Source organism: Eschrichtius robustus, chromosome 16 (assembly GCF_028021215.1).
Source record: "Eschrichtius robustus isolate mEscRob2 chromosome 16, mEscRob2.pri, whole genome shotgun sequence".
Taxonomy (NCBI): domain Eukaryota; kingdom Metazoa; phylum Chordata; class Mammalia; order Artiodactyla; family Eschrichtiidae; genus Eschrichtius; species Eschrichtius robustus.
The window spans coordinates 58,644,435-58,657,608 of NC_090839.1; the positions used below are offsets into that span (position 1 = coordinate 58,644,435).

At 51.4% G+C, this 13,174-nt stretch overlaps 1 protein-coding gene across 1 annotated transcript; it reads left to right on the forward strand.

Moving 5' to 3' along the window:
• The first annotated feature begins 1,129 nt into the window (after positions 1 to 1,129).
• LOC137749784 (methyltransferase-like protein 22) lies at positions 1,130 to 10,612 on the forward strand. Its single transcript, XM_068524026.1, has 7 exons — positions 1,130 to 1,179; positions 4,020 to 4,186; positions 5,784 to 5,875; positions 6,089 to 6,152; positions 10,133 to 10,173; positions 10,262 to 10,406; positions 10,566 to 10,612. Exons 2-7 carry the CDS (start codon positions 4,081 to 4,083, stop codon positions 10,571 to 10,573), a joined length of 456 nt encoding a protein of 151 aa, XP_068380127.1. The 5' UTR covers positions 1,130 to 1,179; positions 4,020 to 4,080; the 3' UTR covers positions 10,574 to 10,612.
• The last annotated feature ends 2,562 nt before the right edge of the window (positions 10,613 to 13,174 follow it).

Below are 13,174 nucleotides of genomic sequence, written 5' to 3' on the forward strand. Positions count from 1 at the left end.
CGAGAAGTGGTTATTTTAAATAGGATGGTCTGGGAAGATCTCACTGAGAAGAGGATGATGCCTGAGCACAGGCCAGAAGGAAGTGAGGGAATGGAACAAGGCAGGTGGGTGTCCTGGAGAGAAGCCTCCCGGGTGAATAGGAGGGAGCAGAGTCGGGTATGAGATGGGGAGGGGATGACTGTGAGAATACTGAATTCCTTCTGTCCAAGGTGGGGGCCTCCGAGGGTTTGAACAGAGGAAGGACGTAATCTGACTTTTGTTTTTAAAAGATGGCTCTGCCTGCTTTATTCTCACAAGCTTTTAGACAAAAAACCCAGAGGTGTCTACACCACCTTCCTCGGTGCCCTCTTAGCACCCAGACATCCCCTGGGAACAACCCAACCAAGACTAAAACGGGGTCCCAAGATGCCCAGCCGGCTCCCCCTGCACTGTCCTGGGGAGTTCAGGAAACAATCTGTTTCCTTTAAAAACACTTATTTATGTTGCTTGGTCACCCTATTAACCACCCCCTCATGTTTTATCCATGAAGCTGATGTTGACCCTCCGTATGTGCATGTAAATGTGTGCACATTTTACATCTGTGGTCCTGTGTGCTTGGAAGCTTACTTGAAGTGCAACAGTTGTATCAGATTTCATTCCCTGTTAGACGCTAATTAACCTGCGGTTCTTCATTCGCCTGGTGTTGGAGACTTGACGAGTGGATGAATGAATGAAACGAGGACCAGCTATTATGTTAATGAGTACTAAGAGCAAGGATAACGATAATTAATATATAGCTAGTGTGCTGGTTAACAGCACAGGCTCTAGAGCCCTATTACCCGGGTTCGAATCCAAGCCTTGCCACTTAGCTGGGTGACCTGGGGCGACCTAACGGCCCCCCTCTCGCAGACCCGTCCCACCCAGGCCGGCCACCCCATCAAACCCGGGCAGGTGAGAGCAAACCTGTGCAGGTGCGAGCAAACCTGTGCAGGTGCGAAAGTCACCTCCTCAGGGCTGCACCAGGCTGCCAGCGAGGCTGGCACGCATGCGCGATTCGACAGGTAGGCGTGGTCATGGGCGACGAGGAGGGACGCACGCGTATGGGGTGGGGCCGCGCCTGCGCAGGCTGCCTGCAATGGCGGCGGCTTGGGCACCGTGGTGAGGGGCTCGGTTGGGACTTCAGGCAGCAGCCGGCGGTGGGTAAGCCCGTGGGAGAGGCGGCGGCAGGCGGAAGGGTGCAGGGAGCCTCCTGGCACCGAGCCTGGCCTTGAAGTGCGGACTCCCACGGGCCTGAAGCCTAAGTCCCCACTCAGCCTTAGTTTCCCCTTCGAAGCTAGGGTGTTGGGAGAAGGAGTCCATGCCTTCCTCTGGGTTTCCGTTCGGGGTCCATGCAGCCCCCCTCGGTTTTGGATTAGGAAGGGAGGGTGATGCCCGAGCTGTGACTGCAGTTTGAGAGGGCAATGCTTAGCTCGCCAGTTGGAGTTCAGGGAGGCGGCAAGACAGAGAGAACGAAGAGCCCCGAGGGCCGAGGACCCTGGAGCCCCTGACTACGGCTCCGCGCCGCGGCCAGGGCCAAGTCTTTGCCCCACAGACCCGGGCCTCGGTTCCAGAATCGCGCCTACTTCCTGATTGTTGATGACCTTATGACGCCTGGCAGAGAGAAAGCCTGGGAGGCGGGGAGGCATTTCAACCCCCAGATCCCAGCAAACTGCTTTTAGTGGGCACTCCTGACAGGGTTAGGATGACAGCGTCTGCGTCTGGCCCCCACAGCCTTAGAGGAGCCAAGGACACTTGTCAGCTGCCCAAAGGAGGAAGCAGAGGTCCCATCTGCAGTCGGGGTGTCCTTTCCCTCCTCCCCAGTGAGAAGAGGGGACTGAAGCCCATCCAGCCCCAGCATTCCCAGACAGACTGTGAGTCAGCTATTCCTAAATAGAGAAACTATTGCCTTATTCCATCTTCCAGCACATCATTTAATAATTATTCTTATCACCACTATAATGATAATATTTCCTATTGGCATTTATTGAGCACTTACTATGTCCTGAACCCTGAAAGTGATCATTGTCTCATTTAATCCTCACACAGACCCTGAGACAGGTACAAAGTGCCTCTGCATTCCCAGAGATCTGGTTCTAGGAAAAGCCCCTTAAAGGGAATCCACTTAACCTAGTACTCCATTGTAGAGTGCGTTTCCTGGGAGACCTGTGCAGGTTGGATTTTAAAATTGAAATTTCAACTAGAAATTAAGAATACGGGTTTGGCTTTTCTCTGTATTTAAGAGTATTTGGTATGCGGTTGCAATATTTTCCCCCGGGACCTTTTTCAGTCCCAGGAGAGCCAGATCTGTCTTTAAAACGATTGGTCGTGGTAGGTCTAAGCTGTACTTAGACTAGATCCTCTTCCTGGATCCATCCTAATTTTTCCAGTCCTCATTGGTTGAGGACTTTTGCCTGAGGGTCGAGCATTTCTTCTCCATTGCTTTCATTGACACCATGAAATCCTGCATCCCTTTGCCAGATTCACAGCCTCACTTCACAACCCACTTGCTTTGTGCTGCCTTATAGCGTTAGATAGGAAAGCCAGCCAGCAAGGGGCGACTCTTTTATAAAAATGTTTGTGTTGGTACAACTTTTGCTTCCCCATGGAAAGTACTTAAATGTAGGCACTCCAGTTATGTGGACTCAGATTGTGGACAGCCTGGGTTATGACGATCCCATTTTCCAGTTGAAGAAATGGAGGCCCGAGAGGTCTCATGACATGCGTGGGGCACACACGTAGTGCACACACCTACCCAGGTAGGAACAGTTCCTGTAGGAGGTCAGGGATTGTGGGCAGGTTTGGGTCAAACATCTGAAACCAAGGATTTATTAACAATTGCTGCAGACCAAAGACTCTGCTCAGCACTTAACACCCTCCCCCCACATATCTCCCCCCACACCCCCACCTACCGCCAGCCCTGCAAGGTGAGAATGTAGCTGAAGAAACGGGTCCAGAGAGGTGGAGTCATTTTCTCAAGGTCATGTAGCAAGGAGGTAGGAGACTGGGTTTATATCTGCTCTGCCCAGCATCACAGCTCAAGGCGCTGTCTGCACGCAGCTGCTGCTGTTTAATGCTTTTTGATGAGGTGGAACATTTGGATGGAGGGAAAGCCTTCCTGTTTTTGACCACCTTGCCTCCAGCATGGTTTTCCAAATTTTAGTTATTACTGTGTCGCCTTCATAATTTTTCCATATCTGTATATCACCTGTACAGTGATTCCCTTAGTTGCTTTTCCTTTAAATCCACTCACTTTTTTTTTTATTTAAAAAGAAGGTTTAAAAACAAATGATATATGGGCAGCTGGGGCCAACTTCTAGAAGAAAAAGGTTATAGGGAAAACAACTTCTAAATGCAAAGCATAAATTGTGATTGAATACTGGTTTAGGAAAAACTAGCTGCAAAAGACGTTTGGGTGTCAAATGGAGAAAATTGACCATGAACTGGGTTTTAAATGGTATAAGGGAATCGTTCATTGTTTTAGGTCTGCTAATGGTCTTATGGTTATGTAAGAGCATGTTCTTAGGAGACAGACACTGAAGAATTATTTAGGGGTTAAATGGTGTGATGTCTAGAAGGTGCTCAGTTCAGGGGAGAAAAACCTAGAAAGATGGATTGATTGATCATGTGAAAAAGCATTAATGATCATGGAATCTAAGCAGTGGGTATATGGCTATTTATTATGCTATGTCCTCAACTTGCTATTGGAAAATTTTCATAATAAAAAAAATGGAAAAAATAAAAAAGGGAAGGAAAACTTTATCAGTATAAATGGAAATGTAGATCTCTTGCCATAAATAAACGATTAGTATGAAAATGAACACAGTGCAAAACAAAATAACAGTTCTAGTTGGATTCTGTTCCCTTGCCAAGGCTCTGAGACTTTCTCCTTCAGGAAGAATTAAGAGAGGATTGAAAAGGGAGCTCTCTGCCGCCTGGCTGGGGTCGTTTACACTGTTCCCCTCTGGGACCTGCTGTCCTGAGGACTTGCTCTCGCCTCTCAGGTGCTGCTGTCCCACGGTTGGTGGGGAGCCCAGGCCATGGTTGCCGTCTCCCGCCCCCGCCATGGACGAGATCACCTTCAAAAGCGACACCGTGCTGTCAGACGTCCACCTCCACACCCCGAACCAGAGACACCTCATGGTGCGGCTGAGTGGCGTGGGGCAGCCCGGTAAGGTCCCTGCACCCCAGCGAGCCCACTGTGTTTCCTGCTTTCTCACAGAAAGGATTGGGAAGACTGGATCGCTTAGCTTATCCTCACACCACTTCTTAAGTGCCCTTGTTTCACTGAGCAAACCCCTGTGCTTTCCCGAGCACCTGCTCTGTGCCAGACCTGGACGTGATGCCGGGAACGCAGAGGGAATGAGTCGAGCTCTGCCCTGGGGGAGCCCACAGGCCAGTGGGGGAGTCGGGGCCCGGGGACTCCCCCAGCCCACTGCCCCTACCCCCGGCTGACTCCTCCCACCAGGGCTCCCTGCTTTTTCTCCTGCACACACTCCCTCATTCCTCTCCCCAGCAGCCCAGGGGGTCCTGTGAAAAATGCAAATCACACCACCGCCCTGATTTAGACCCTCCAGTGGCTTCCCTTGCTCTTAGAAGGAAATCAGAGCCCTCACCTTGGCCTGCGAGGCCCAGCCCCACCCAGCCCCTGCCCGTGTGTCCACACTTCTCTCTCCCGCCCTCGCTGCTCAGCGGCCACTGTCTGCTCCTTTCCGCCCCTCACACACTGCATGTACCTTCCTCTCTGAGCACCTTTGCTCTTGCTTTTCGCTCTGCCTAGAACGTTCTTCCCTCCCTGGCCACCTTCCCCAGCTCCGATCACTCTGTTGTATTTGCTTGTTCTGGTGCAGTTCATAACTCCCCTTTCCCTCGTGTCCCAGTTTGGATTCCTGGATTCAGGAAACTGAGGCTCAGAACAGATAAGCGAGTTGCCCCAGGGTCAGACAGTCGGGGGACGTGGAGGACTCTGGCCCAGGACACCCCCTGCCTCCAGCCCAACTCTCCTGGCACCCATGCTCTTACCAAAGCCTGTCCCAGTGACTTTCTGGCCACCAGGTGGTGAGGGACACAGTATCCTTGTCGTCACTTCAAGCTTAAGGCTGAACGGTGCGGTGAGGAGGGCAGAAGCGCAGGGGTTGAGTAGCCTGGGTGTGAATCCCGCCTCAGCCACACCCACAGCTGTGTGACCTTGGTCAGCTCACGTAACCTCTGAGCCCCAGCCTCCACATCTGTAAGACAGAGTGACACTGGGACTTCCCTGGTGGTCTCGTGGCTAAGACACCGCGCTTCCACTACAGGGGGCGTGGGTCCCATCCCTGGTCGGGAACCAAAATCCTGTAGGCCGTGTGGCGCAGCCAAAAAAATTTTTAAATAAAAGATAAATAAAATAGAGGGACACTGCCACTTTCGTAGCCACTGTAAGGGGTAAATGAGCTCTTGTGAGCCGAGTGCCTGCAGTGTAGGTGCTCATCCGACAGGGGCTGCTCTGGAGGCTGCAGCATCACAGCCGAATCAAACAGACCTTTTCTGCCGGTTTTATGATATTTCCACCTCGCCTTTCTTTTTTTTTCTTTTCCATTATGGTTTATTTACCGGATATTGAATATAGTTCCCTGTGCTATACAGTAGGTCCTTGTCCTTTTTTTTGTTTTGTTTTGTTTTTTTTCACCTGGCCTTTAAAACTCTTCCCACGTGGAAATTGAGGAAGGGAACTAGAAAAGGAGACGGTTTGGAAATACTCTGCTTTTGTGTTTTGTCTTGCCTTTCAGTCTTCCTGTCCCAGTTCAAGCTTCTGTGGAACCAAGCCTCTCAGACAGACTCGGGGGCTGAGGGTGGCAATCACAGAGCCCATCCCGCAGAGGTGACTCCTCCTGACAGGTCCCCTCCGGGGAGTGGCTGCAGCAGTGAGGGGGTCTCCCTCCAGGCTGGGGCTGATGCCACCAGCCAGGAGGAGGTGGCAGCTCAGCTGGATGAGGATGGGGACTTGGACGTTGTGAGAAGACCACGGGCTGCCTCTCCCTCCGAGCCCTCGGGGCCTCCGAGAGACAAGGTACATCCCATGATTCTAACGCAGGAGGAAGATGACGTCCTGGGAGACGAAGCACAAGAGAGTAGCCCCTACGATGTCATCAAAATAGGTAAATAAAGGGCTGCTCACCTGCCGCCAGGCAGCGCCACAGTGTCAATCGGGGCACAAGGCTGCTGAGCGCGGGCCCGTCCAGGCATCTCAGGGCAGGACAGGTTAGCAGAACCGGCGTCCAGACGCTGGGCTCCAGTAGTGCCGCTGGCAGCAGGGGAGCTTGTCAAAGTGCTGTCGGGTCACCCTCCTGCTCCAGACTCTTCGGTGGCTCCCCATTGCCCTCAGGACACAGTCCACATGCTCAGCATAGCGCCAGGGCCCCTGTGTGAGGTGGCTCCGCCCTCCTCTCCAGCCTCAACTCACACCACCCTCACCCACTCACCCTCCATGCGCGTTCTCCCTGCGCACCTCTGCTTCTGCCTCCTTCCCAGAGGGCTCGCTCCCTAACACATTTCTGATTGTACAAGCCCCAGCTTGGCCGTCACCTGCTCCAGAAGCTTCACTGCTGCTGCCTCCTGCATCAGTACTCTGATCCTACGTAGCATGCCAGGGTGTGGGTCGGGGTTGTTTGTGGAAGATTTGGCTCGCAGGAGCCCGCAGCAGGGAGCCATGGCAGATTCTGGAGCTGGAGCAGGGCAGAGGGGGAGGGAGATCCAAAGTTAACCTGGAGGAGTGTGTGGGCCCAGCAGATGGGCTGGGAGCTGGGAGCTAGAAGCTGGGGGCGTGGGGGGTGGGAGGAGGCAGGGATGCAGTGACAGGAGAGGTGGGGCGGAAGGAGGTTTCAGCAGGCACTCAGTCAGGGCCCAGAGCGTCCTTGTCCTTGTAGGGGCAGGAAGCCAGCGACGATGAGGCACCTGCTGTGCTTTGATGTTTACCTTCATCACCTCACATACATAGTCTTCTCAGCCTCTCTGAGGGGTCCTACAAATGAGGAAGTGACGAGCCCAAGGCCGTGCAGTTCGGGGGCAGGGAGGAAGGTTCTGAGTCCGCCTGATCCATCTCCACAGCCAGGGCTCTGGCCATCCCCAGCACTGCTCTGATGTGAGTCTGTTCACTGAGATGCAGGGTCCTGGATGGTGCCTGAGGTCCCAGGTAAAGGCCTGGGTTGCGCACATGGGGTCCACTGGGCGCTCTCAGGAACGCAGACGGAACAGCAGCTCTGATAGCCATGCGGTCATCCGTTCAGCAGATGGTTACCGTGTGCCTGCTGGGTACCAAGCAGGCTGGTTCTAGACCACCCTGGTGGGGGCCCTACTCTGTTTTCTGTGGATTACCTCTGGTCCTCATGGCCTTTCCAGGGATGAGTATTCCCATTTCACAGAGGAGGGAACTGAGGCTCAGAGAGGTTGAGGAACTTGCCCAAGATCACACAGCTAGTCAGTGGCAGAGCCTTGACTCACACTCAGGTCCGTCTGACACCACAGCCCATGTTTCTTACCCATGTCACGTGATCAGAACATTGGAAAGTTTTATTCTTGGGGGGTCGATGACTGCTCCTTTCCCTCAGCCCTCACTTAACTGGCCTCCCTGTGGAGGGGAGCAGCAGACTTCCCAGCGAGCTGTTTGGCCTCCAGGGCGCATGTTTAATGTTCCAGGAGGTTCCCATCCTGCAAGCTGAGAGCAAAGTCCCACAGGGCAGGGTAGGGTCAGTGTGCCGCCAGCTCCGCCTGGCTGTGAAGCCCCGTCTCACAGCGCCTGGAAGTTCACCCTCCTTTTCAGCTCACTGTCACTTGGTCCCTACTTGCCCTGAGGGAGGAGAATAGAAAGGTCATTTAATACCTGAGCTTAAGCAGTAACTCCTAATTATTCCATCCGGAGCTGTACACTCACATCTGTAAAATGTGACACAAGGGAAGGGGTCCTGGTCTTAGGATCCTGTAGAGCTCCTCCACCCCTCACAAGCCAGGGGACCCCGGACAAGTATCCTGCCCACCCAGAGCCTCAAGTTTTTGGACCTATGAAAGGGGTCGGGGAAGCTGCCCTCCCTGGGTTTTGGTGGTGATTTCATAAATACTGCCCAGTAAGTGCTCCTGCGGGACCTGGTGCAGAGCAGGTGCTAAGCAGGTGTCCCTCCCCTGGCTACCCTGTTCCTCGCATTCGTAAGCCAAGCCTTTTTTTTTAAGGTTATAGGCCCATTTGAGAAACTGATTAAAATCAAATTCCCTTAGCGGGAGGAGAATGTGTTTTCCAGGCTACTTCAGGGGATTGTCAAAAATCTAAAGTTTATCCACGCACCTGCTAGGAATCCACAGACCCAAGGTTCAAAGTACATTATGATCATTTCCCCCATTTTATAGATAAACTGGGACGCAAAGAGAACTCAGGCAAGGCTAGAACTTGGGCTGTCGGATCCTGAGTCACGTGCCTTTTCCATTGGCCTGTGACTTGGGCAAGTACTTTAACCTCTCAGAGTTCAGTTTTCTTGTTAGTAAAATGGGTATAATCTCCTCTGGTTGTGAGGAACTGAGAGAGATGGCACATGTAGAGTTCTTAACACAGTGCTTGGTGCATAGTAGGTGCTCAAGAAACGTGAGCTGCTGTCAGCTTTCATTCCAGGGGACTGATCTGAGTGTGGAGGAGGGAGACGGGCTGAGGAGAAGAGTCTGGGTTCCTGCAGGTCTAGAGACCGTCCTGGTAGGGGCAGGGTACCGCTCAGATACTAAGACTGTCTGTCTAACCCCATTTGCTAACCCTGGAGTTTCTCGTGTGTTCCTCAGGCTGGGCTTTTATGTTCTTAAGACACCACTGGAATTGTTTAAATATAAAGTGTGACTTTCCCCTGGGGCAGGAGCTCCCTGCCCTTGACCCTGGTTAGGGAGGCCATTGAGCCCATGAATGAGGTGATGTTATTTCTGTATCTTGTAAAGGAGCAAACTGTGGCTCTGGTGCTGAGAAGTTCAGTGACTCACGCCACCGGCCAGACTGCGTGACTGAGCCTGGGTCACACGCAGGTCTTCCTGAGCTCAGCCCATGTTCTCACTCAAGGGAGGCTGGCACCCCTTAAATGCAGCTGGAGGCAAAACTTAAGTCCACGGGCCCCCTCAGAGAAAAGACCAGGCGTAGATGACCGAGATCCCCGTGGGAGGGTGCCCCTGGCTCAGCCAGGCAAACTGGAAGGAGACAAAGAAAGATGGGAGGAGGGGAGACGCGAGCCCCAGCCAGGGGCCAGTGGGCCAGGGACAGTGCGCCGTGGGCTGCAGAGACTGGGGAAGAGGGGTGGGCGGGATGGGGGGAGCTGACGCTGAGGGTCCAGAGCAGGGCTGGAAAGCGAGGAGGCCTCTTCTCTCACGCACATGCACACGTACTCACATAGACACACACACACCCCTTCAGCCTTGCTGTCCCCCCACCCCACCCCACTCCCTGCTCCTGGTTTGATGTGAGCCTGGGGTTTGATGTGAACTAGTCTGACAAGCCTGTGAAGCTTCCCTGCCGTGCGTGTGTCGTGGTGCTTTGATGGCCGTCACCATCTTGCTTAAAGATACGAGAGCCAGTTCTTATTTAACAGAAAAAACGTTTGCCCTCATTCCCTTTTCTCCTTGATCTCATAGTTCTGTTCTCCACCTCCCCCCAACAACCAGCACCAGATTTTGTCCTAATGTATTTTGTGCTTGAGGATACTTCCTAACATACTTATGTTTCATCTAAAAAGGATATAATCTGAAACTTATTTTGTTAACTTTCTAGTGTGGTTCTGAGTGTCAGAAAATATTTTGGAATGAGTTGTGATTATTATTCCCATACAGTTGATCAAAAGAACATAAATATATTATGATCGTAACATGCGTTTACTGAACATAAAAAAGTGGAGTGTGGGGTGTGTGTGTTTCATTAAGTTGGGCCAAGTCCTCCTGTGACCCGAGTCTCCGGGCTGCGGGCCGAGACCCAGAGATCTGAATGAGAGTGACGCTCACACGCCCCCTCCTGACTGTAGCCTGGTCTGTGTTTCTGCTGCCTCCCCCGCACCCCGTCTGTCTGTGTTCTTTCCATCCCCATTTTCACGGTGGCCCTTTCTCTCTCGGTTTCCATCCCGTCCAGAGCACACCATGGCCACCCCCCTGGAGGATGTTGGCAAGCAGGTGGGTAGGTCCCGTCCGCTTCCCACGGCCCTGAAGGGTCTCTCGGGAGCCGCAGGCCACCTTTGTTCCTGGTCCCTCTCCCCTCCAGGTGTGGCGGGGCGCCCTGCTCCTGGCGGACTACATCCTGTCCCAGCGGGACCTCTTCCGGGGTCGCACAGTGCTGGAGCTCGGGGCGGGCACCGGGCTGGCCAGCATCCTCGCGGCCACCGTGGCGCAGACCGTCTACTGTACAGGTAACGCTCGCCGTCTCAGGCTGAGGGGGAGTGGGCTCTTCACGGAGCGCGTGTTGACTAGATGAAAAGTGAGGAGGGAGACTGGACCCTGGACCTTGGCTGCTCTTGACTTTGCCCTCCTCTTGCGCTGGTTTTCTCCACCCTTCGTTGTTTTCTCAGCAGCGTGAGGATGACCCAGCAGGGCCGGCGGGTGCAGGACCAGTGGTTCTGCTGGTGCCTCTGTTCACACCCCCTCAAAAGAGTGAACATCTCAGAAAACCATGAGGAATATGCCTCGCATACGGCTTAAAAACAAGCGCCTTATTTTTTTCTGATTATGGAAATCTTGCCTACTCTCTGGAAAATTTGTAGAACAGCAAATAACATTTCCTCATAATTTTACATTCCCCAGATAAATTCAACAATATGCATTTCATTGCATGCCCACTGCATGCCAGACACAGTTCCAGATGCGGGAGACCCAGGAGTGAATGAAACAGATCAAGTCACTGTACTCAGGGAGCTTTAGAATCTATTTTTTAATGTTCGTATATATATATTTTACAAGTTTTTTTCCTTTTCCTTTGTGTGTACCTATTCCCAAACAATAGCTGAAATCAAACTCTATATATTCAGTGCTCTATCCTGCCAAAAATGTCGAAAAAGGGAAAAAGAATTTTCCACTGTCATTAAAAATTACTTATAAATGACTTTTAATGACCAGGTAATATTTCGTCCCTTTTTTTTTTTAACCATTCTTATATTACTGGACATTTTGGCTGTTTTCATGTTGTGTTTTGTTTTGTTTGCATTTGTCTATTGCACTGCAACAAATACCTTTGTGCATCATTGTCTGCTAATCCTTAAACTAGATTCCTCGAAGTGGGTGGGACCTTTCTTAAGCTTTTGATACTTATGGCCAAATGATTGCTTTTTAAATTTTTATTTTGAAATAATATTAGGTTCACATAGAAGTTGCCAAAATAGTATAGAAAGTGCCATGTACCCTTCACCCAGCTCCCCCAGTGGTAACATCTTCTGTACCATAGTTTGGGGATCACACCAGCAAATTGACACAGTGCAGTACTGTCAGTTACACTACAGATTTGCCGACGTGCTTTTTTAGGGAGAGTGTACCAGTTTATAAGAAAGTGCAATAGTATCTTATCAGGTAATTATTGTTAGTGTCATTAATGTTTTAAATCTTCAATATCTGCTAGGCAGGAAGTGGTGCTGCTGACGTGCTTTGCATTTTGTCGATTCCTTGACATTTTCGTGGCGCACGTCTTTTGCTTCTGAGCTAGGAAAGGGGAAGCTAGGGGGGGCCTGGGAGTCTGGCGTACTTCTCAGATACCCTGCGTAAGCCACCCCGTTTACTTCTCCTTGACAATTCAGTGTAAATCGCCAGTGAACTTCTCAAGAGTCAAGACTTAAAGCAACACCCCAGGGCTGTGCTTGTGCCTAGCGCCTGACAACAGCATCTAATCAAGTTGTCTTACCCTTGAGAGAGATTTACTGGAGAGGAAGAGAGCTTGCATCCTGGCAGCACATTTCCAGTTAGTAGAGCCTTTTCATGGGCATCAGCGCCTTTAACATCACAGTGACCCTGGGCACTGTGTAAGGCTTAAGGTATGGGTTAGGGTTAGGGTTAGTGTTTGGGTTAGGGTTAGGGTACGGCTTAGGGTATGTGTTAGGGTACGGCTAACGATACAGGTTAGGTTTAGGATTAGAGTTACGGTTAGGGTTAGTGTTAGGTTTAGGGTACAGATTAGGGTTAGGGTATGGCTGAGGGTTAGGGTAGGGGTTAGGGTTAGGGTTAGGCTTCAGGTTAGGGTTAGGGTTCGGGCTAGGTTTAGGGTACGGCTTAGGTTACGAGTAAGTGTAAGGCTTAGGGTATGGGTTAGGGTTAGGGTTAGGGTTAGGGTACGGCTTAGGGTATGGTTTAGGATTAGGGTACGGATTAGGGTTACGGTACGGATTAAGTTTAGGGTAGGGGTACGGTTAGGGTTAGGGTTAGGGAAAGGATTAAGGTATGGGTAAGGGTACGACTCAGGGTATGGGTTAGGGTTAGGTTACGGCTTAGGGTTCGTGCTAGGGTACGGCTAAGTGTACAGGTTAGGTTTAGGGTTAGAGTTACGGTTAGGGTTAGGGTTAGGTTTAGGGTACGGATTAGGGTTAGGGTATGAGTGAGGGTTAGGATAGGGTTTAGGGTTAGGGTTAGGGTTAGGGCAAGGATTAGGGTACGGATTAGGTTTAGGGTACGGGTTAGTGTTAGGATAGTGGTTAGGGGTAGGGTTAGGGTTAGGTTTATGGTACCGCTTAGGGTATGGGTAAGGGTATGTCTTAGGGTATGGGTTAGAGTTACTGTTAGTGTTAGGGTTAGGGTAAGGTTTAGGATACGGATTAAGATTAGCAGACGCTTACTGTTAGGGTGGGGGTTACAGTTAGGGTTACGGTTAGGGTATAGCTTAGGTTATGGGTCCGGGTTAGGCTTAGGTTTAGGGATAGGGTTAGGGTACGGCTTACGTTAGAATTTATTGTGAGGGTTAGGTAATGGGTTAGGTCTAGGTTTAGGATTACAGTACGGCTTAGGGTACGGGTTGGGGTACTGCTTAGTTTATGGGTTAGGCTTAGGGTTAGGATTTGGGTTATGGTTAGGGCAAGGATTAGGGTACGGATTAGGTTTAGGGTACAGGTTAGGGTTAGGGTAGGGTGTCGTTTTGGGTTAGGGTTAGGGAACGGATTAGGGTATGGGTAAGGGTAAGCCTTAGGGTATGGGTTAGGTTTAG

What these genes read in the sequence shown, in the direction of transcription:
- LOC137749784 (XM_068524026.1), top strand. Translation starts at nt 4,081, where the DNA reads ATGGACGAGATCACCTTCAAAAGCGACACCGTGCTGTCAGACGTCCAC. An exon ending in GAGTGGCGTGGGGCAGCCCG is followed by an intron (nt 4,187 to 5,783) that starts GTAAGGTCCCTG and finishes CTTGCCTTTCAG; the next exon opens with TCTTCCTGTCCCAGTTCAAG. An exon ending in ACAGAGCCCATCCCGCAGAG is followed by an intron (nt 5,876 to 6,088) that starts GTGACTCCTCCT and finishes ATTCTAACGCAG; the next exon opens with GAGGAAGATGACGTCCTGGG.